The sequence below is a fragment of the Megalobrama amblycephala genome, linkage group LG9, assembly GCF_018812025.1.
Source record: "Megalobrama amblycephala isolate DHTTF-2021 linkage group LG9, ASM1881202v1, whole genome shotgun sequence".
Taxonomy (NCBI): Eukaryota; Metazoa; Chordata; class Actinopteri; order Cypriniformes; family Xenocyprididae; genus Megalobrama; species Megalobrama amblycephala.
This window is the reverse complement of record NC_063052.1, coordinates 30,778,145-30,802,672: the sequence shown is the minus strand read 5'-3', so window position 1 is coordinate 30,802,672 and position 24,528 is coordinate 30,778,145. Positions and strand designations below refer to the sequence as shown.

Below are 24,528 nucleotides of genomic sequence, written 5' to 3'. Positions count from 1 at the left end.
TCATTCATTCAGTCATTCGGTTATTCATTCATTCGGTCATTATTTTTTCAGGTCATTCATTTGGTCATTAATTCAGTCGGTCATTCATTCAGTCATTCATTCATTTGGTCATTAATTAATTCATTTATTCTGTCATTCATTCATTCTGTCATTCATTCATTCATTCGGTCATTAATTAATTCATTCTGTCATTCATTCATTCATTCATTCATTCGGTCATTAATTCATTCTGTCATTCATTCATTCATTCGGTCATTAATTCATTCATTCATTCTGTCATTCACTCATTCATTCATTCTGTCATTCATTCATTCAATCATTCATTCATTCATTCGGCCATTAATGAATTCATTCAGTCTGTCATTCATTCATTAATTCGTTTGGTCATTCATTCAGACGGTCATTCATTCATTCATTCATTCATTCAGTCATTACAGCTTTTTTATTCGCTTTGATACTATTTTCACAAGTAAGGTGTACATTTTCAAAACTCTTAGTACAAAAATCCAAACTGATCACACTTGTAACACAGCTAGTCATTCTTTCAAAGCCTGATCTCATGCTTTCATTCTAGCTGTACAAGTTTCATTTTACATAATCACTGTTTCAAACACAAGATCATTGTAATATGTAATGAGAACATTTGGTTTAATCACCGAAACACAACAGTATGATCTTCTTTCAGTTTAGTACTTTTAACAATCAGTTAATTCAATAGCAAACAATGCAAGATACATGTTTCAAATCGCCCTTGTTGCTGAAACATTTACACAGGTTACAGATGCCACAATTAGAAAATACACTTACATTACCTAAATTACATAATTGACAGAAAATCCTTCAAGTTTGTAATAGTATCTATTCAGTGTGTTATCAAAAGGTGTGAAGTATGACACAGTCATGAGGTTTTATGCAGAACAGTGTTTGCTGCCAATACAGTAAATGTTCTCACTGTACCATATGACTGAATCTATAACTGATCTTATAGACGTTACGTTGGTATATGTGGTTTACGGGGACTCTCCATAGGCGTAATGGTTTTTATACTGTACAAACTGTATATTCTATCCCCTACACTAACCCTACCCCTAAACGTACCTATCACAGAAAACTTTCTGCATTTTTACATTTTATAAAAATATAATTTCATTTGATTTATAAGCTGTTTTCCTCATGGGGACCAAAAAAAAAAAAAAAGTCCAAACAAGGTCTAAAATTACTGGTATTACCATCCTTGTTGGAACATTTGGTTCACAATGCAGTGTTGCAGGACCACACACACACTTTGAAAATTGTGGTCATCATCTAAGATAAATTGCTTATAATTAATTACATTTGATTATCCATATCCAAAATTGCAAACAAATTCTATAGAAACTGCCTATAGAATCAATATCTATAGATATCTATAGGTGTACCAAATGATCCATTGATTAACCTTTAAGTTCAGTTGGATTAAATAATAGACAAATGTATTAAACCGAAGGAAAAGAGATGCAAATCAAAATTTTTATAGTAATAGCATTATGAAAGGCAGTTACTGCAAATGAAACATTTATATAGATGAAACACTTATTTTGTGTAGTGAAAAGGATACTTTGTGATTTTGCGTATTGTACTAAAACAATTGAAAATATGCTGAAATGTTTGAAAAACATGCACTTTTGATGATCTGTTGTGATATTAGTACTAAGAGTTTTGAAAATGTACACCTTACTTGTGAAAATAGTACCAAAGCGAATAAAAAAAAACTGTAATTCATTAATTCATTCAGTAATTAATTAATGCATTCATTCATTCATTCATTCATTCTGTCATTCATTCATTCAGTCATTAATTAATGCATTTATTCAATCATTCATTCATTTGATCATTAATTAGTTCATTTGGTTATTCATTCATTCGGTTATTAATTCATTAATTCATTCAGTCATTAATTAATGCATTTATTCAATCATTTATTCATTTGATCATTAATTAGTTCATTTGGTTATTCATTCATTCGGTTATTAATTCATTAATTCATTCAGTCATTAATGCATTTATTCAATCATTCATTCATTTGATCATTAATTAGTTCATTTGGTTATTCATTCATTCGGTTTTTAATTCATTAATTCATTCAGTCATTAATGCATTTATTCGGTCATTCTGTCATTAATTAGTTCATTTGGTAATTAATTCACTCTGTCTTTAATTAATTCGGTCATTCATTCATTTGGTCAGTCATTCATTCATTGGCTCTTGTATTCTGCACAATGACAATGAAATTGAATCTAATCTAAAAAAAAAAGAAAAAGTTTTTTATAAGTTTATGAATTTATTTACCCTTTTGTCCTGTTAACATCCTCTTCTCCGAAGTCACTATAAGTAATTAATTGGTAATCATTAAGAATGAAATGAGTTTGCAGGTGGGACCAATATCATCTATCATGGTATTACCATGGTATCATATCTTAAAAACCATTTCATGGTTTTCCATTTTATTTTCTTGCTAATTGTCCAAAACTCAAGGTATTAATATGGTACTGTGTCTTAAAAACTACAGTATTACCATGGTAAATGTCCATTAAAAAATAATATTAAGATATTACCATGGTAAATGGCAAAGAAACATTGGTATAATTCAGATTTTAGTCTCCTTCGGCACTCAAGCAGAAGTTTTCCTTCTTTCATCAGGGTGAAGTTCCTTCACTCGTTCACTCAAGTGTCTGTTTAATCTGCTGCATCCTGCGGTTAATGACCACCAAGATTACAGCACACAGAAATAACGATGACCAACGGCTATTACAAGAATGCAGAAAGAAAGACAGATGATGCTGTCTTCATTAATCTAAATGAGCTGAATTTCTGTCTGTCTCTCTGCACTCAGTCCAAGTCAAACAGACACACAGGGAGACAGTGTTGGGTTCGACTGGGAAAACTGGCTTAACAGACCAAAGAAAATATTATTAGACCTTCTTTAGATAACTAGTTCTCTTTAGGAAAGACAGAACACTGTGTGTTTGTGTGTGTGTGTGTGTGTGTGTGTGTTTGTTTGCATTGGCATGTTTGCGTGCATGACTGTTTGCGTTGTGTTTTAGTCATTTTACAGAAATGCAAAGTTTCCATGTCCACCTCTGTTGATTGTAGAGATCAGTCCAGCAGAGCTTTGGGGATATTTCTATGCGAATGCAAATGCTTATAGCTACACAAATTTGATTTCGTGCATTGCATCAAAAGGGTTAGTTCATCCAAAAATAAAAATTCTGTCATGAATTACTCAGCTTCATGTCGTTCCAAACCTGTAAGACTTTCGTTCATCTTCAAAACACAAGTGAAGATCTTTTTAATGAAGCCTGAGAGATCATAAAGATCTTAGTTTGTTTTCCGAAGATGAACGAAAGTCTTACGTCAAGTTTCAAGTTGCATTGTCTTGCAGTCTTAGTGTTGCCACAAGGAGCACTATAAATGTGTTTGAAATTCTACAGTCAGTTTACAAACTACCACAGTCATAGCAAAGTTGACATGTTTATGTCTATCTTTCTGAACAATAAAACATTCGGTTTAAAGCCACAGGAAACATTATCACCCTCTTGAGTTCTAAATTTTCCTACTGTGACAATAATGCAATAGCTATGTTTTAACCAAACATGCAAATTAAACTTGAAAAAGTCACATAAACCATTTGCAAATAAAGCACAGTTTCCATTCCATGTGTTCATTTCCATCCAGGTTTTTTTTTTACGTTGATGTAACATAGCTAGTAATGCACATTAAATATTATGAGATCGCACACTTGCAGATTGTTGAACAGGCATTCGTGTCTGTGTACTTCTGTCGAGTGTGTTTCTGGTCTTGCGCTCATCATCCCTCAATCACCACAGGAATGCTACCGCCACTTCCTCATCCTTCATTTCCTTTCCTTCTCTGTCACTCTGATAGCAGGCTGGTTGAACTGTGAGTCCGAGTTTGAGCTGTAATCATTTAAAGCTGTCTCTCTCTTTGAGTCTTTCTAATGTGGGGGTGTTTGACAGATTGTTTGGAGGGACAGGGTTTGGTTTGATGAGTTCATGTTTTTGACTGTGATGGTGGACTGTTTTATCTGTCAGAGTCATTCCATCTTTAGCTTTTTGAGTCATTGTTTAGTGGTGTTTACTAAGGCAAGCTTCACTTGTTGATCATAGTTACGGTTGGTGTTTTGTACTTTTTTTTTCTAAGTAATAAAACATTTTCACCTGATGGACCATAAAACAGGTGAAAAAATCCTACAGGTGCCCACTGAAAGACAGATGTGAACCACATCTACAGACCAGAAGATCACTGAGACTTGAGTGCAGGATTAATTTCAGACAAGATCATTTGAAACTACCTAACGACCACTCAGAACACCTTAGAAACTCCCTAACAACTCCCTAGCAACCACCCACAAAAGTTTAGCATCATGATGGTGAGTTAGTTGATTGTCAGTTGATTTAGGTGTATATTTTTTTTTAAGAAAATGTAAAATTGTAGTTTTTTTTTGTAAAGATGTTGGGGCAAACACAGTTGTACATCTTTTGGAATTGAATTGAGAATGTCTTGCATTTCAGTTCATTAATTTAAATTGAATTTGAATTGAAATTGCAATTATAATTTGAATGAAAGGAAGTAGAATTACAGTAAAATAAAAAGAAATATATATCATATAACTATTTTTTTAACTAAAAAAGGAAAGTGTGTCAAGACAAACTGATTGATCTGAAAGTTAGAATGACAGATAAATGGATATATTTCAAACATGCATGAAACATTTATCCACCTTCACAATCTCTTTCCTAAATTTTAATTTTCACTCACTTCCAAACACTAAAATACAAATCTACTGTGAGCAGCAGATTGAGAAATGGCTCAAAACAGTGGTTTGGATTTTGCAAGGCTAGTAACACCTTTTTTTTTTTATTTCACAACTTGTCCGATGTATGAGAAGGAAGTGTGAAACTGACATAAACTGCAAAATCAGTCCTTAAAAGATACAGTAAATGGGTAACTGGTAGTTCAGTCATGTGATTGTTAGAGAGTGATGTCTCTACTTTATATATTTTACATGCTATGAATTGAAAACTTTGGAGCTCCTCATTCAGCAATTTTGAATAATCACCTTTGTGGAAAGAAGAAAATCCTGCAGGTCTGCTGAGACTATGTGTGAGTTGGTTTTCGTTTTTATCATTATTTAAAGGAATGGATTTTTTAAAATTATTTTAATGTGTTCCTTAAAGAAGAAGAAGAAGAAGTTTTATTTATATAGCGCCTTTCCATAGCTTAAGGTCGCTTCACATAGTGCTATACAATATATTTGCACTTCCACATACACAATACAAACACATAAGGCAAGATAATAGCCACATTATCCAAAATACATATTGAAAAAATACGTTTTTAGCTGAATCTTGAAGGTAGGCAAAGATGATATATTACAAAGTGTAAGGGGTAGCCAATTCCATAATTCAGGAGGATTAACACTAAATGACCTACCACCAACAGTGGACAGCCGAAAATGAGGAATGGACAAAAGACCAAGCTCGGATGATCTGAGGGACCGGGCAGGAGAGTACGAGTAGAGTAGGTCAAATAGATACTTATAATGGTAATAAAGGTAACAATGGTAAAAATGGTAATAAAGTTTTTTTTACACATACACAAACACACACACACACACACACACACACACACACACACACACACACACACACACACACACAAAAACATGTAAATGCAGAAAAACGATTATTTTCAACCTTCATTCTGACACTGTTTGAAATGATACAATGAATGTATAAATAGAACACTTCATTTTCCAGAATGCATTAGCTGTGTTGAATTGCAGTTCAGAAAATTCTTCTTCCTGTCATCCCAATTCAACTTCCAGTGCGTTGTTGCCGGTTCAATTTAAATGTACACTCATGAACTGAAAAGGAGTCGGTTCCTCAATTCTGTAGTTTGCTAAACCCTAGAGGTTTGACGAGATCTTGTGCCACGAGATCTCGCGAGATTGAAATGTGACAAGATTTCTCATCGACGTGAAAAGCTGTCTCACGATATCGCTATGATGGAGTGTGAGGGTGAAATTAGGATAGACTATGCCACCGCTACGTTTACATTATGCCTGCACTGTCGTTTTGCTTTTTATAGAAATTAAATTTAGAATTTAATTGAGTTAGATAACGGTCGTTTCAATCCCATCCAGCTCTTCCAACACGAGAGCCGTGCGTAGTGCTGCAGGAAGCAGAGTTCACTGATCACATGACGAGAGTAAGTGACTGACAAGACCATGGCAGAGGATTCGTTGCACAACAGAGCCCAAGTGTCTGATAAATGGCCTATCTTGTAGAATGCGCGCTCAACACCGCCGCTCCCTGTTTACAGTGTAAATAGTGCAGTCATGAAAGTAAAACACAAGTGCGCATTCAAACACGATTTCAATAGCTTGCACTTTGAGAGCGGCTCCCTGATGCATGCAAATATCCCAATATGAAAGCTATCTTAGGCTGGGCTGTGTTGTAACCACCTCTCATCTCTGTATCATGCTTGAAGAAAAATTTGGTCTCTATTTGCACTTGTTGTTCTATTTGCAATATTGAGAGAGTACTTTGATTATGGTTGCACTTATTGTTTGCACTTAATAAGACTAAGAGAACTGTGTTATTCATTTTTATTTATACTGTTTATATTTCTGTGATCAATTTGTGGAAAGGAGTTCAGTTAGGAGGTCAAAAGGTTTAGAGGCTCATAATTTATGTACAGTTCTAAAGTCTGAAGAGACTGAAATCATACAGGAGAGAAGCCAGTCAGTTGAGTTTGTGGCAAAACCTTTTACAGTGCTTGAGCATTGTTGTCTTTTACTGCATATGATAATTCATACTCAGAAAGTTGAACTGAAATGACACCCATTACACAATGATTAGTTTCAAAATGCACCTGCAGACTATTTTTCTAGTCATGTATTTCGTCATTGAGGATTTCTTAAAAATATTGTGTAAAAAATCTCATCTCGTTCTCGTGAACCCAGTCTTATGTCTCGTCTCATGAGCTAACTGTCCCATCACACCCCTACTAAACCCTGATGGCTAAGTCTTTAGTGTCCTCAACTACTTGAGGGAATTTAATTTAATTTAATTTAATTTAATTTGCAAATCATATGCATAGCAATTTTTATTACATTTACAAATACTCTCGTGTCAGTCAAAAACACACTGAGCTACTGACGCAGGTAGACGTTGTGTCGTAGTGCTTCATCGCGCCCTTAATGGCTTCAACGGCTGTGTTTTGGAAAGGGTCTGAAACTCCAGATGTGGCCAATAGCTTCAGGCTGCAGTTTTTCCCTGTTCCTCTGCATCCGGAATGGAACATTCTGGCATTCTCTGATGACATCTCTCTGGCTCCGAGTCACTCGAAGTCTGCCCGAAAAGTTATAAACATGGCCATAAAGTCAAAATTCTGCAGTGCTTTGGAGAATTACGAGAAACCGGGAGAAAAACGAGGCGAACTTTAACTTGTGGAGTCGCCTGTTTAATGTGGGATGCTTCTAAATGCTTTTTTTCCATTACAATTCATCCTTAATGAGTTGAGAGGAGAGAACGGTTAATGTGAGTGATGCTGCCTCCCACATGAAACGTACTCGCTGCTGCTTCTCACCACACTTATTTCTGCACTCCTCACTGATGCTTTTACAAACCAGCAGCCTGAAACCTCAGACACGCTGTCAGCATATACACCGGAAAAAATTGGGTGTAGAAATATTTTTCACTCAGAAATTGTTAATTTCACAAATGAAAAAGAAATGACAAGTAATGCATTGAATTAAACGTGAAATTTGGAAGTACTGTAAATCCTAATGCTCAAAATAATTAATTGGTTTGAGTAGGACAAACTTAAATTCAACTAATTAGTTCAGTCAAATTAACTTTTTTTAAAGTATTTAGCACTTTTTTTTTTATTATTTCAAGTTCACAGAACTTATATATTTTAAGTAAACTGAAATGTTTTGAGGTTTTTTTTTTTTAAACTCATTTCTTTTAATTTAGAAGAACTAAGTTTAACTGAAACTGGGCTGGAATTTCTATTTCTAATTTCTGGAATTTAGAAATAGAAATGGAATTTCCCCAGCATGCTTTGCCCATGGCACTCAAGGGAGAGTAAATGCTTAAATTAAGTGTTATATTCATTTTTTATTTTTGTGCAAGACTAATGTTAAGTGGGAGATTTAGTAGTGATTATTGTTTTGAATTAATTTAGAAGAGTTTCTTCTAATGTGGGTTTTTGGAGCATTACCATCATGGTGACAAGTGGTGCATGCAGCTTGGTTTGAGAGCAAGTATGTTAAATGCTTTATATTTCTGCACTCATTCAGCAATATACCATGCTTTTGTTAACATGTTAGCAAATTAGCAAGTTAGCATTTTCTGAATTAACTTGTTATAGCTAGTTAAGTTTACACTTATAAAAATGTTCACATTGGTGTTACATGAAAGTTTTAAGTTAAATGTATGAAATAGTGTAGTCAAACATTTCAAGTTAAGAACAGTTCAAATTTATGAGTACAAAATAAAAATCTGCCAGTTCTGCTTACTTGAACTTTGAATTTCTTAACTTAAAAATTTTGAGGCATTTTGATCGCCTCAAATTTTGAGTTTTGCCAACTTATTCGGGCTTAGAGTGGTAAAACGTATTTCAAAAATTTGTTTTACATACAACTTCGAAAAATATGTTTTTTACAGTGTACATCAATACGGCATGAAAACCTGGCAGCTCACTGATTCTCTTGTCAGAATTACCGTAATTATGAGATGACAATGCAGAGATTTTGTTTAGACATAGAAACTGTTTACCAAAATGGATCCATGCACTGCTTTATTGTTAATTTATCAAAATGCTTCATTGTACTGAGTTTTGGGTAATTAATTACAATTAATTACAAGCTATTAATTACATATTCAACAGTATAATAAGATTATTGTACTAATTACTTTTTCTAAAAAGTATTGCATTACTTATTACTTTCTAAATCAAATATCAACTTAAACCAGTTGAAACAATACAAGGATAGACATGAAACTTGTAAATAATAATATAAAATTGCTTAAATTATTCTTGAACTGACCAAAGTATTTAAAGGTGGAAGGTTACATTAAAACATACAATTTAACATTAAATTCACGTTAAATTTTGATGTTAAATCCACTATTCTTTTATATAGAATTGTTTTATGGAGTCAGTGCAGTGTTGCAATTACATCAGAAGTAACTGTAATTATTCACTTTTAATTATTCAATTATTCACTGCATTTATTTACTTTTGTTTCATTCCAATATCATTAACCTCATCACACTGGCAAAAAAGTACCATATTATTACCAATGTTTTTGCTATTTTTTGAAATACCTTAGGGTGCCATCTAATTACCATGGTACATAAATATGCAAATCATTTAGTACCATTATATATTTAAGAGACACAAAATCTCTTTCTCAAATTTTCATTTTCACTCTCTGCTTACAAATATTCTCTGCTTGATACAAATCTTCTGTATCTCAGAATCTTTATAATAACCCATAACCCATTAAACATGAAAGTATTATGCAATCATTAAAGACATTTCTCTTTATATAGAACTTTTGTGACATAAAGCTTTCTTTAAAATTGAGTCAAGAACCCTAGGGTTCTATACAGAACCCCACAGAACCTTTATTTAAGAGTGTATGTAGAAGATGAGATCAGCTTACTTGAGTAGTAGACATTAGGCCTACTTAGGGTTGACCGAAGTTGAGTATAAGAGGGTGATTGGAAAATATCTTGCTGGTCTCTTGTGGTTTTAGGTAGTGGGAAACCAAACTAACCAATAACCATGAAAGAGACGGACAGTGTTGGATGAACAAAGTGAATGGGCTTCAAGATAGATGTGAGGTTTTGATGAAACAGTCTGTAGAAAAAAGAAAACATGCAGTAGTAGAAAAGCAGTACATGCTGTAGAAATAAAATACAGTTACAGTTCATCCACTCATCTCAGAAATGACAACAATCCCCATCTCTGGTCTTTGTTTCTAGTTTTCCCTCAATGTTTTGAGTTTGTGCTGAACCATTTCCTGTGGCGTTGTTGTGCAAGTAATTGAGTGTTGTTGTTTTTTCCATTTCATTTAGTGTGTGTGGTTATCTTTTTCTTAATTAGGTCCTATTATGCTTTTTTACATTTTCAACTTGCTTTAGTGTGTAATGTTGCTGTTTGAGCATGAAAAAGGTCTGCAAATTGACAAAGCACAAAGTCACTCCAGCGGAAGTTATTCTCTATATCAGTGCACTCTGTTTCTAAACTCCCTGAAATGCCTCGATTGTAGTCTTGAGTTCCGGAATGAACACGTCACAATATTCCTCATTTAAATAATTCCCATCCAAGGCATATGCAAAAAAACTGGGGCAAGGCCTGGTTGAGTTAGTTGGTAGTGTGTTGAAATTTGTGGTTATGGTAAGGGCCGTGACATTTCAGAATCATGATCAAAGCGCTTGACCAATCACAACACACTGGTCCAGCCGATTGCGTTTTTCGGAAGGAGGGGTTTAATGTAGACATGAACTAAACAGTGCATTACTGACAGATTGGGAAGAGAGGAGCTGTCAAATATATGAAAAATAATGTGTTTTATTGAACATTCAAGCATTAAAACCTATTCTAATAGAGCCCAAAAACAAAATCAAGACTTTGGAAAAGGGCATAATAGGTCCACTTTTAAACATCAGGGCAAGTTTAAGTTTAGGTTTAGGTTTGGCAAAAAAACAACAACAAAAAAACCCCAAAACAAAACAAAACAAAATAATTTTTTTAATAAAACAGCCGAAACATTCTTTTTAATAAAACAGCTTGAAATGGGGAGTGGATGTTGTTCTGGAAAGTGCGAAACAATGCTTGGAATGCTTTGCTTTTATCTTCTTCTTTTTTTTCTGCATCTCATGTTGGAAATCACACAAATATCTTCAACAACATGAGGGTGAGTTATGATGACAGAGCTTTTATTTTTGTGTGAATTAACACTTTAAACGGATTGAGGTAATCGGTTTCCTCAACTGAAAAGAGTTAGCCTAACTTGTTGGGTTTTACAATGCAGTAAAAAGTCTTTGAATCATATTACAGATCTTAACAAGATTCAACTAATAATGCAAATTGGTGTTTGTCTTTGTTTTCCATTTTAAAGTTACGATATATCTGAAAACTTCCGCCAGTAGTGTTTTGTTGTTCCCTGAGGGAGTTGATGGGGATTTGGGGATTGGGTGGTTTGGGGCATCACCGTCTCATCATCCCAGGGGAAAGCAGGGATAGAAAAAGAGAAACGTTTATTTTAACAGGGATACACTGGATCAGTTTTCCCACAGCCTGTGCCAAAAGTTTAGCTCTGGGAGGGCTGATCCTAAAGCAGCGCCCACCTTTAATAAACGCTAATCGAGAACAGGAAGACGCGATGAGAGTTATGAATGTGAGTGCACACGTGTAGGAGCTGGCCGTCCTCCAGATAGATAACCATCTCTGTGTTTGGCCTGAGACCATTCTGTTTTTTTCATAACTAGCGATAAGAGCCTGTGAACCTTTTGTACTATGAGATTAGATGTGATGAATGGTTTGGGGCCAGTCCTCTCGCTGCGGGATTTACTGCCAGTGTTCGTAGAGAGAGGGAAGTACTCTTGAAGACCATTAGAGCTCCATACACTTAATGTATGTGCAGGTCATCAAATCAGCTGACTCTGTTTTAAAGGTGTTTGAACTAAGGAAGATGTTCAGAGGTGTAAAAAGAACTGAGAAACTGTACTTAAGTTAAAGTTGTATTGAAATCAAAATTGACAATTTGTTTTTTTTTAAATGGAATATTTCAGTGTTTATTATGAATGACTATTCGTTCACATCATTATTTTATTTTAATTCACATGCCCTAAAATAATTTCCTCTAACTCTTGCAGTGACGTCTCTTCTCTGATGATGTGTTTAGTAACGTGAGGGTGGGGCAACATGTCACTCACATGAGATCCACCAATAGCAAACCACAACCATCCGATTCCATTGGACAAAATCAAGTCCCGTCCTACATTTTTTTTCTTGTTCGAGAAATAGTTTCACTCGAATATATGTCACAATAGGGAAGAAAAGGCTATAAAGCCGACTTTAAAGTGCGTCAAATATTTTTACTCAAGTCTTAAAAGTGCAGTAAGCGATTTCTGAGAAGTGCTGTTGATATTTGAAATCGCCAAAATAAACACGCCCCTACCCTATCTTGATAGCTCCACCCCCAAATTCACAAGCATGCTATGCAACACATGCACCTCCCCCTAATGGGTGTATACGCCCCCTTACTGCTGATTGGCTATAAATGTGTTGTGGTGCAGGGTCCAATCCACTTTCAAAATCGTTTCTCAGAAATCGTTTATTGCACCTTTAAGTATCTAGCCAAAAAAGATTTTACTTAACTACTTAAAAATTGAGTTTGAAAACAAGAAACAGAGATTTTCTTATTTTGATTCATTCTATGGTTATTTAATGCATATAGTAATGAAGAACTATTACTCAAATACTTTACACCTCTAAAGGTGTTATTGCTCACATGTTGTCTTTCATTTTTCAGGAGACTTAAAGTGATTGTTCTCTCAAAATGATCATTATGTCATTATTTACTTAAGCTCTCTCGGTATTTCAAACATGTATGGCTTTCTTTCTTTTGTGGAAAAATATCCCAGTGTTTTTGTGTGTGTGTGTGTGTGTGTGTGTGTGTGTGTGTGTGTGTGCATACAATGAAAGTGAATGTTGTTTGAACCCTAACATTCTTTAAAGTACAGGTGCTGGTCATATAATTAGAATATCATGAAAAAGTTCATTTTTTTTATTGTAAATTATTTTTAAAAATGAAACTTTCATATATTCTAGATTCCCTACATGTAAAGTAAAACATTTCAAAAGTTGTTTTTTTTTTTTTGAATTCTGATGATTAGAGCGTACAGCTCACGAAAGTCCAAAATCCAGTATCTCAAAATATTAGAATATTTCCTAAGATCAATAAAAAATGGATTTTCAAAACAGAAAAGTTCAAGTTCTTTAAAGTATGTTCATTTGTACACTCAATACTTGGTCGGCAGCACATATTACAGCAAATGACTTGCTCCTAGCACAAATTACAGCATCAGTGAAGTGTGGCATGGAAGTGATCAGCCTGTGGCACTGCTGAGGCACTATTGAGCCTTCAGATCATCTGTATATTTTTGGATCGACTGTTTCTCATCTTTCTCTTGAAAATATCCCATAGATTCAGGGGTCAGGCATGTTGGCTGGCCAATAAAACACAGTAATATCATGGTCAGCAAACCACTTGGAAGTGGTTTTTGCACTGTGGGCAGGTGCTAAAGTCCTGCTGGAAAAGGAAATCAGCATCTCCATGAAGCTTGTCAGCAGATGGAAGCATAAAGTGCTCCAAAATCTCCTGGAAGATGGCTGCATTGACTTTGCACTTGATAAAACACAATGGACCAACACCAGCAGACGTCACGGCCCCCCAAATCATTACTAACTTCAGAAACTTCCCACTAGACTTCAAGCAGCTTGGATTCTGTGCCTCTCCAGTCTTCCTTCAGACTCTGGGACCATGATTTCAACATGAAATGCAAAATTTACTTTTATCTGAAAAGAGGACTTTCGACCACTGTTCACTGTCCAGTTCTTTTCCTCCTTAGCCCAGGTAAGATGCTTCTGATGTTGTTTCTGTTTCAGAAGTGGCTTGGTAGTCCTTTTCCTGAAGATGTCTGAGTGTGGTGACTCTTGATGCACTGACTCCGGCTTCAGTTGACTCATTGTGAAGCTTTCCCAGGTGTTTGAATCGGCTTTACTTGACAGTATTCTCAAGCTTGCGGTCATCCCTGTTGCTTGTGCACCTTTGCCTACCCAATTTCTTCCTTCTAGTCAACTTTGCATTTAATATGCTTTGATACATCAGTAAACAGCCACCCCATTCAGTAATGACCTTCTGTGACTTACTCTCTTTGTGGAGGGTGTCAATGATTGTCTCCTGGACCATTGCCAAGTCAGCAGTCTTCCCCATTAGTGTGGTTTCAAGGAACAAGAGAAACCCGAAATTTATACTGTAGGGATGTTCATTTAATGAAACTCAAATGTAAATATTCTAATATTTTGGGATACTGGATTTTGGACTTTCATTAGCTGTATGCTCTAATCAACAAATTTAAAAAAAAAAACTTTTGAAATGTTTTACTTTACATGTAGGGAATCTAGTATAAATGAAAGTTTCATTTTTTAAAATAATTTACAATAAAAAAATGAACTTTTTCACAATATTCTAATTATATGACCAGCACCTGTATTTCTTTTGAGTTCTGGAGAAGAAAGAAATACAGGTTTAGAATGGCATGATGGTGAATAAATTATCTGTTTTGGGTCAAATATCCTTTTAATGGAGCTTCGAGTCAACATTGTCTGAGATGTTTATACTAAAACACCCTAGCAACTCCCTAGCAACGCCCTAGCAACTGCGATCAACCCAAAATAGCATAGGAAATGCTTTATCTAGCATTGTCAAACATCCACTCAGAACGCGTTGGCAACTGCTTAGCAACACCCTGGCAACCACCTAGAACAGATAGTAAGCAAGGCTTTATTTATATAGCAGATTTTTATAACTGTGTTGACAATGTGCATAACAGAAGAGAAAAACATGTATTGTATATGCATTCACAGAAACAGACAAACAAAAAGTGCATAGATAATAGAAATTCAAATCCTCAAGGAATGTCTCTAGTGATACTTTTTTAAAAGTGCATAGTCTAGTTCCTGTGTCTAGTTCCCTTAATGTGGTTCTGTTGTACTGTGAATATGATGTCTCATCACCACACGGAGGGCACAGCAGCAGACGCACAGTGTTTTTCGCAACTTTTAAGGAGCTCCGGCTGTCCGAGGGGGATTTTCGGATGGTTTTATTCAAGTATGTGTGCGTTATTCCTGGACTTGGTGGTCTGCATGTCTCTCACACACCCACGCTGAATCTATACACATGTTCCCGAACACACACAGGAAGAAGGAGGCCCTGCAGCTGAATGCGAAGAACAACATCTAAAATTGTTTCTTTTCTCAGTGCCTTTGTTTTTCTTTTTCCACTTTTCTTTCAAGGCTGCGTATGTTTCCCAGGAGCCTGTGCAGAAGAACAGACGGCAGTTTTGGTGACCCCCCCCCCCCCCCCCAACTGGCTCCCACTTCATCAGTGCGGCGCTGCCAGATGTTTAAGGAAAACAATCTCCCGTATAAAGATAATCCCAGCAGAGACGAGCAGCTCGGGGATAGTTTATATGGGTGCAAGAACGACGGTCCTTGCGGAAGCCGTGTGACGTCTGCTGGGAATTCTGGCATGTATCTGTTGTGTCACAAAATGACACGTTTGAGAGTGTTAGCAGGAGATCGGGATGCTGGGAAGGGTCAGACGAGCACGCCGTTCCCATCTCAACACCCACACACACACACACATACACACACTCTAAGGACACTCAGTGGACGCCACATCTGTTTACATTAAGTAAACCAATATATCATGATAGCATGATAGAGCTTTTAGACTCAATCATCACTATAACTAGTATCTTCAGACAGTAACTATGCGTTCACACCGGCGAGAGCGGCGTGGACGCGTCTTGGACTGTGAGAGCAAGTTCAACTTTATTGTAATGAGCCATGACGCGGTTCAGTGGCAACCGATCTGAATGTAGAGGTCCTTGCTTGAGAGGATTCCGATTGGTTGCCACAACTTGTCATTTACTTTGACCCTCCCGCCAACGGCGGTTTGAACGCACAGTAAAGCATTGTTGGCAGGGCAGCCAAGGTGAATTTTGACGCTCTTGCTGGAGGTGGTGTGAACGCACAGTAAGAAACTACTTAGCAACCACCCAGAATGCCTTAAAAATCACATAGCAACACTCTAAAATGCTTACAGCGCCTTAGAAACTGCATAGCAACACCATGGTAACCACCCAGAACACCTTAAAACCACACAGCAACACTCTAAAATGCTTAAAACACCTCAGCACATGCATAGTAACACCCTGGTAACCACCCAGAACATCTTACAAAGCACATAGAAACACTATAAAATGCTTAGAATGCCCAATCAGCCACCCAGAACACCTTAAAAAAAATACATGTTGCAGCACTATCAAGTTTTTTTTAATGCCGTAGCAGCTGCATAGCAACACCTTGGCAACCACCCAGAATATTGTTTAAACTGCACAGCAACTCTCTAAAATGAAACAACTAGAACCTTGGCAACTAAGAGCAACAAGCTGATAACCACCCAGAACACCTTAAAACCACACAGCAACACTCTAAAATACCTTAGTACATGCATAGTAACGCCCTGGCAACCACCCAGAACACCTTAAAACCGCACAGCAACAATCAAAAATGCGTAGAACACCTTAGCACATGTATAGTAACGCCCTAGCAACCACCCAGTACACCTTAAAACCGCACAGCAACACTACAAAATGCTTAGAACACCTTAGCTCTCACATAATAATGCCCTGGCAACCACCCAGTACATCTTAAAAAGCACAAAGCAACACTGTAAAATGCTTAGAATGCCTTAGCAACCACCTAGAACACCTTAAAAACATAGCAACACTAAATGCTTAGAATGCTGTAGCAACTGCATAGCAACACCCTGGCAACCACCCAAAGCAGGTATACTCTGATCTCACCTGCATTGATAAAGGATTTCTGACTTTTCATGTTGTATAGCTGGTGTTTCTATCATAAATGCTAATTTAATGTTGAAGTCTACAGTACCAGATGAGGGTGGATGACAATGGCAGCATTAGATTTCCCTAATCTAATGCATAATTGTTTTTTGCATGAGCTCTTTTCAGCAATCTGACGGCTCCTGCATGAGTCTGTGGTCTTTCTGACGCAGGTTGGCCACAGTGAAGCTTTTCTAGAGCCCAGAGAGATGTTAGCATGAAAAAGAGCCCGTTCTGACATGGACCACCTCAGCCTCATTCTGGCCTCTCTCTCTTTCCTTCAGAGCTACCGTTCTTTAGTCTTTCATATTCTTCTTCTTCTTCTGTGTTTTTTAGCCAGTGTTTCTCTCTCTCTCCCTCTGAAAGGGTTTGATTCAGAGCTCTTTTCATTGCTGGGCTGCTTGGCAGCGAAATATTCCACCGTATTCATCTTGCCTTTTTTCAGATGTTATGTTTTTTTCTGGTGCTCTTGGTCTCACTGCAGCTTTCAGAGGGTTCAGCACATTCTAAAACTAGAAAAGTAACTGCAGCTTACAGACCTGATGCTTCTCATTTTAAAATGGCCTATTTTTATTTGCATTGACTGTTTGATTCCTTCAGTTTTATGCATCTTCAGAAGGACTTAAATAGTTCATTGACTCACAGTCATGTGTATGTGTGTGTAAGCATGACTCCTGGGGTCTCTGTCAACGTCCCCTGTGTATCGGAGATCATGAGAAAGTTTCCAAGTCTTTTCTGGGAATACACATTGCACAAACTCCTCCTAAAGCAACTATAACAGCACTCAAGGCTCCTTGTTCTGTTCTGTATGTCGCTCCTGAGGGACCAGCAGCATTTTATGAACTGCGTTTTTCCTCTGGCAGTATATTAGTGACGAGAGAGAGAGCCTTAATGGGCATCTCACAGGATTTGTGTGGGATGCTTGATTTTGATTGCTCTGGTGAGATAGTGATGATATTTTTAAAAGACTCGACAGCAAATTATTACTTATTGACTGGTCGGAAAATGTTTTCAGTATGAAGTGTATGTGTTAAACTGTATTAGACCTTTCAGTTGAACAGTAGAGTAAACATCAGAACTATACTATGCGAGTATGCAAATATATTAAAGTTTATGAGAGCAAAAAGATGATTTCATCCTGAAATCTGCTTTATTTCATGAAGCAACACTTGAGAACTTCGAGTTTCATTGTGTGGCTAAAAATACCAATGATTAGATCACCCTACCAAACATATTTAACGAGTTAAGAGCTCATTTCTCCAGAGTTATGCATTTCGCTCTTTTTCCAGTGACTCCCTCGAAGGGTTCCTCCTCCGCTTTTTTGCCCTCCGCCTCTTCTCCGCGATATGTTCTTCTTCCGCCCTCTCTGGTTTTTCCCACCCTGGTTTTGCACCCAGTGATCCAGCTTTAACTGTTTCCAGACCTCCAAAACACCCACCCCCACCTCACCCCACCCATCCATCCATTTCCATCCACAACAACCCCATCCCATCAACCCTAGTGTTTACTTACACACACACACACACACACCCACATCCTGGTGGATTTGGCTCATTTTGACCTCTGACCTCTATGACTGACCCCTAGAACACCTTAAAAGGGATCAGATCTCTCATAATTAGACAGATCATGTAAACTTTAATGTTTATTTGTGCTTTCAAAAGCACCTACAGATACTCAAAGGCTTTCTGTAAATAAATGGTGCTAAAGTCTTACACTTCAGAGGTATGATGATATTTTTTGATGTGATCAAAATGAAGTTTTAAAAATTAGTATTCAAGTTAAGTGTGTACGTCATTCTGCAGCATTTGTGCTTGAATTATTTTTTTTATTTTACTTATTTTAATTTATATTTTTTATTTTATTTTTATTATAATTTTTTTATATTCATTCTTTTATTTTATTCATTTCATGATATTGTTTATTTTTATTTATTCATACATTGACTAGTTTTTCCATTTACTCACAGATTCATTAATTTATCGATTCTCACATTGATTCATTCATTCACTCTTGCATTGATTCATTTTTTGATTCCTTACATTGATTAATTTGTTCATTCACTCACACTTTCATTCATTTATTGATTCTCATATTGATTTGTTCATTCCTTTACTCATGCATGCATTTAATTATTAATTCTTAAATTGATTTATGTTTGTTTGTGTATTCATTCATTCATTTTTCATTTTATTTTTATTTACTTTTTAACTTTATGTTATGTTATTTATTTCTTTGTTTATATCATACAAATAATGCATGAATATATTTTACTAATTTAATTTAATTTGTATGAAGCTGTTGTTTTGTTGGGAAGCTCATTGTGAGTGCAGTAGATGTCACTGAATGTGCCGCAGTGAAAAATGCAACAATAACAGCGTTTGTGAAACATGCTTCTGTTTGTGTGCAGTCAGGCATGTGCGTCCCTCTCTGAAGCCTGTGTGAGAAGCGGCCCGTGTGTTATTCCACACAGCGTTTCACATCCAGTCAGTTGAATGAAGATATGCAAGAAAATTAAAGATCATGTCATGGAAATATAGTCAGGAACTCTTTGTATATTCTTTCATGCGCATGAGTTTTTAAAAGGACTTCACTAGAGGAATACTGAGAAATATTCTCTTTTGTAAAAATAAATGTTGAGGTAAGTTGTGTAAGGTTGCTGTTTCCTTTGGCTTTGAGGCGAATCAATCCTGAGTTGTTTTTCCTCCATCTGCAGAGTCTAAACGTGTCCTTCTCTGGAAGACAGCATGAAGAGTTTCACCATCAGCCGGTTCCAACTGACTGCCATGACAACAGGTAACAGACTAAACAAACCCCAAAATAATGACTTAACCAAATAAACCCGACCTAAAGCTTAGTTTATTCATGCCTGAACCTCAGTGTCTTCTGTGTTTAATGTAGAGAAATTAAAAAAACATTATTTTGTTGCTTATTTGACACTTTCGGTTATTAAAAGCAATTAAAATTCCTGAAACACTAACCGTTTTGGAAAACTAATTTATCTAGATTCTCACATGAAGATATATTGTAACTTAAAAACCTGTTTTAAAGGGTTAGTTCACCCCAAAATGAAAATTACCGCATAATTTACTTACCATCAATCCATTCTATGCGTCTATAACTATCTTCTTTCAGCCAAAAGTTAACACTTGTTGCGCCGTAAGCTCGTTACTTTTGTTATTAACCCCCTGGAGCTGCGTGGAGTACATTTTTATCGATGATGGATGGATGGACTTTTTTGGGCTCTAATCACAACCATTATAAAGCTTAGAAAAGCCAGGATATTTTTTAACTCCGATTGTGTTCGTCTGAAAGAAGAAAGTCATATACTCCTAGGATGGCTTGAGGGTGAATAAATCATGGGGTAATTTTCATTTTTGGGTGAACTATCCCTTTAAGGCAAGACAACTGGTAGATATCATCATGCTTCCCCTGTTGATTGTATTAGGACAATTGTTTTGTATTAAAATATTTCTGAAATGTAATGTGTAATTAATTAATATCTAATTAAAAAAATGCACTAATTTGCATACATTTGCAAAGAAATCTGAACATTGGAAAAAGCCAGGTTCAAATTCTTCTTCAAGTTACATTTTGTCGACATGTTAGAGTTAAAGGTTTTTACGGAAGATATTTTGGATTTCTTTTCTTTTTTTTATCACTCCATAAATCAGAAAACACTGCCATTAAAAAATACATTTCCACTATGCTTTAGTATTAAAATGTCAATCATATACACTGCGTTCCAAATTATTATGCAAGAGACAAATCAGTAAGATTTCAGTACAATAAACATTCAGATTTTAGTTTTTCTAAGAAAATGTTTGTTCGTTTATTTATCCATGTCTTTTTAGATAACTGGTATCAATCTCAGACAAAATAATTTGCCAGATCTATGGAAACCCTACTTAGAGGTTGTTCCACATTATTAAGCAAGTCACAGTTCTCATGAAATATGGGGAGGAAGAAAGATCTTTCTGAAGATGAAAAGCATGACATGGTGCAATGTCGTGCAAAAGGCATGAAAACAACTAATATTGTGTGAAACTGAATGGAGATTATCGAATTATCATAAGATTTGTGAGTGATTTAGAGCACAGCAGAACTCGGTCAGATAAAGGCTTATTGAGGAAAGTTCCTGTCAAAAAAATGTATTGTATTAAAAGGGCAGCTATAAAAAAAAAGCCAGTGTTGAGCAGCAAACAGGTATTTGAAGCTGCTGGTGCCTCTGGAGTCTCAAGAAACTCCATGCAGGCTGGCAGTTGTGCTTAAAGATGCATTTCAGCCACTCCAAACCAAACCTCACAAAGAGAAACATTTACAGTGGGTTTAGAAATACATGAAGACTCATTTTAAAATAGTTTTATTCACTGACTAATGCCGTACTACAATGGATGGTCTAAATGGATGGATTTCTGGATGGTTGGTGAATGGCCACCATGTTCCAACAAGACTGCGACGTCAGCAAGGAGCTAGTGGGTGATGATTTGGGCTGGAATACTGGGAAGTGAGATGGAGGGTATTAAAATGACTTTTGCAAGATATGTGGAGTTCATAACTAGCCATTTTCAGCTATGGTATAAAAAGGAGGATAGTGCATAGTACAATACACTATTGTACAATGCACTATGCACTATCCCATGCTGCAAAAAAACACCACAGCAATAAAACTGTTTGAAAATTTATTTCTACACCCACTGTAAATGTTTCTCTTTGTTAGGTTTGGATAGTGGTGTCTAAAATGCATCTTTACGCACAACTGCCAGCCTGCATGGAGAGCTTCTTGAGACTCCAGAGACACCAGGAGCTTCAAATACCTGTTTGCTGCTCAACACTGGCTTTTTTTATAGCTGCCCTTTTAATACAATACATTTTTTTGATAGGAACTTTCATTAATAAGCCTCTATCTGACCGAGTTCTGCTGTGCTCTAAATCACTCACAAATCTTATGATAATTCGATAATCTCCATTCAGTTTCACACAATATTAGTTGTTTTCATGCCTTTTGCACAACATTGCACCATTTCATGCTTTTCATCTTCAGAAAGATCTTTCTTCCTCCCCATATTGCATGAGAACTGTGACTTGCTTAATAATGTGGAACAACCTCTAAGTAGGGTTTCCATAGATCTGGCAAATTATTTTGTCTGAGATTGATACCAATTATCTAAAAAGACATGGATAAATAAACAAACAAACATTTTCTTAGAAAAACTAAAATCTGAATGTTTATTGTACTGAAATTTTACTGATATGTCAATTGCATAATAATTTGGAACGCAGTATAGAAGCAAACCCCTCGGTAAAAGCCTTCAGAATATAGACAGGAATAAAACAGTAAAGTTTGGTGGATGGAAAGCTATTGAAGTGGAGATTTCTGAATCAGTGCAGGAGAAAAAAACTCACGGCCTTTAAGGATACTTATTGTAACTGAAATCTACAGACACAAATACATACATTTTAATAAAAATAAACACTTATTTTGGATGTTTTCTCTGCACTAGTCTGTAATGTCTTGAGAATTTGTTAATCCCAAAATTCTCATGGAGAAACCCGACATTACTTTACTCAAAATTATTCTTGAGTTATCGTAGAGCAGTAATGAGTAAAGTTTTACTAATCTGAATAGGCTTTATGCCAAACGTCACATGAACAAACAGGAAAACTGGTCTCATCGCATCTGCTTATCAGAGAAATTGTTAAAGGCAGTACGAACTGACGGCAATGTCTATAGACTTTTAAGATAATTAGTTAACCTAGCTAGTTCTTTTTATTGTTGCCGGTTTACTTGTTTTAAATATATGTTAAATAAATGTTAGTGAGAAGAAAAATAAAACAACTTTTAGAAATCATATGCAATGGATATTATTCATCTTTGCTCACTCCTTTGAAGGCATCTTGGGTAAAACAGCTCAATATTTAATGAAGCACTTACAAAAGATGTGAACCGGAAGCGGTGCAGCCTGTTTTACAGAATACGGTTTGTTGCATCTAAGCTCAATGCTGGTTTGTTGGTGTTGTGTGTGCAGGTTTGGTTCTGCTCTGTCTGGGAAGTTCAGGTCTGGAACTCAATCCCGACGTTCCACAGGTCGTCCTCCCTATCAACTCCTCCTTCACCATCACCTGCTCCGCCTGGAGTAACGTCACCTGGCGCTTCAAGCGGGAGGAGAACGTTCCGGAGTTCCACACCGAGAGCCGAAGTCCCACCTCCAGTGTTCTCAGTCTGGAGCAGGTCACCTGGAGACACACGGGGGTTTATGTGTGCATGGAGAACGGGACAAATGTTACCAGAGAGGTGGCTGTCTTTGTGCCTGGTAAGAATATCAGTGTGTGTTAGTGCTGAGCTCACAAAAATATTCAAAATTGGTTATTTAATACTGATAGACTACAAGTAAGGCAAGTTATATTTGAACATTTTAACATTAGAAAGGTAAATGTTAACATTGGAAACATTAATGTTTTTAGGTAGAAAACAGTGATGTCATCATTCACTAATTTATTGATTCTCACATTGATTTGTTTGTTCAATCATACATTCACTCATGCATTCATTCATTTCTTGATTTGTTTAATTCACTCATGCATTAATTCATTTATTGATTTGTTTATTCATTCATTCATTCATTCATTTATTGGTTTGTTTGTTCATTCACTCATGCATTCATTCATTCATTCATTCATTCATTTGTTCATTCATTCATTTATTCATCCACTCATGCATTCATTCATTCATTTATTGATTTGTTTGTTCATTCCCTCATGCATTCATTCATTCGTTTGTTCATTCACTCATGCATTTATTCATATATTGATTTGTTTGTTCATTCACTCATGCATTCATTCATTCCTTTATTCATTCACTCACGCATTCATTCATTCACTGATTTGTTTATTTATTCACTCACTCATGTATTCATTTATTTATTAATTTATTCGTTCATTCACTCATGCATTCATTCATTCATTCATTCATTCATTCATTTGTTTATTCATTCACTCATGCATTCATTCATTCATTTATTGGTTTGTTCATTCCCTCATGCATTCATTCATTCGTTTGTTCATTCACTCATGCATTTATTCATATATTGATTTGTTCGTTCATTCACTCATGCATTCATTCATTCATTGATTTGTTTGTTCATTCACTCACGCATTCATTCATTCAATGATTTGTTTATTTATTCACTCATGTATTCATTTATTTATTGATTTATTCGTTCATTCACTCATGCATTCATTCATTCATTGAAATTGATAATTTCATTCCCTCATGCATTAATTTGTTCAAACATTAATTCTGTCTACCTCAGATCCTGAGGTGTGGTTCCTCGAGAACGATCACAACATGGTGACTAAGACGAGTGAGGAAGGCACAATCCCGTGTCTGGTGACGGACCCGTCGATAAACGTCACTCTATATGATAAAGAAACAGAGATGGTGGTGGAGGGCTCGTACAACCCCAGCGTGGGCTACACCGCCGCCCTGGAGGACAGAAACTACAAATGCAAAGGAGAGTTGAACGGCGAGGAGAAAGAGTCAATCTTGTTCCACGTCTACAGTATATATGGTATATTTGCTTAAGTGCTCTTTTATACTTTGAAAAGGTATTTTCTCTGATGATATATTTTCTCAGATTTACCGGAGTTCGCAGTCATGCTTCATTTAAGTATCAACTTTGTCTCAGATGTTTCTCAGAAATCAAAACAGACTTAAACAAGTCACTAGTCATCATCCAGTAAGAGTATA

The 24,528-nt window shown here is 36.1% G+C and overlaps 1 protein-coding gene across 3 annotated transcripts in view; it reads left to right on the top strand.

Annotated features, from left to right (window-relative positions):
• The window catches only part of pdgfrb (platelet-derived growth factor receptor, beta polypeptide), a 53,359-nt gene that overhangs the window by 7,145 nt on the left and 21,686 nt on the right, over positions 1–24,528 (top strand). For all 3 annotated transcript variants that reach the window (XM_048202768.1, XM_048202766.1, XM_048202767.1), the window contains 3 exons: positions 19,495–19,574; positions 22,808–23,092; positions 24,092–24,349. In XM_048202768.1, the coding sequence (XP_048058725.1) occupies positions 19,526–19,574; positions 22,808–23,092; positions 24,092–24,349 (592 nt within the window). In that variant the 5' untranslated portion in view covers positions 19,495–19,525. The remainder of the gene's footprint in view (positions 1–19,494; positions 19,575–22,807; positions 23,093–24,091; positions 24,350–24,528) is intronic.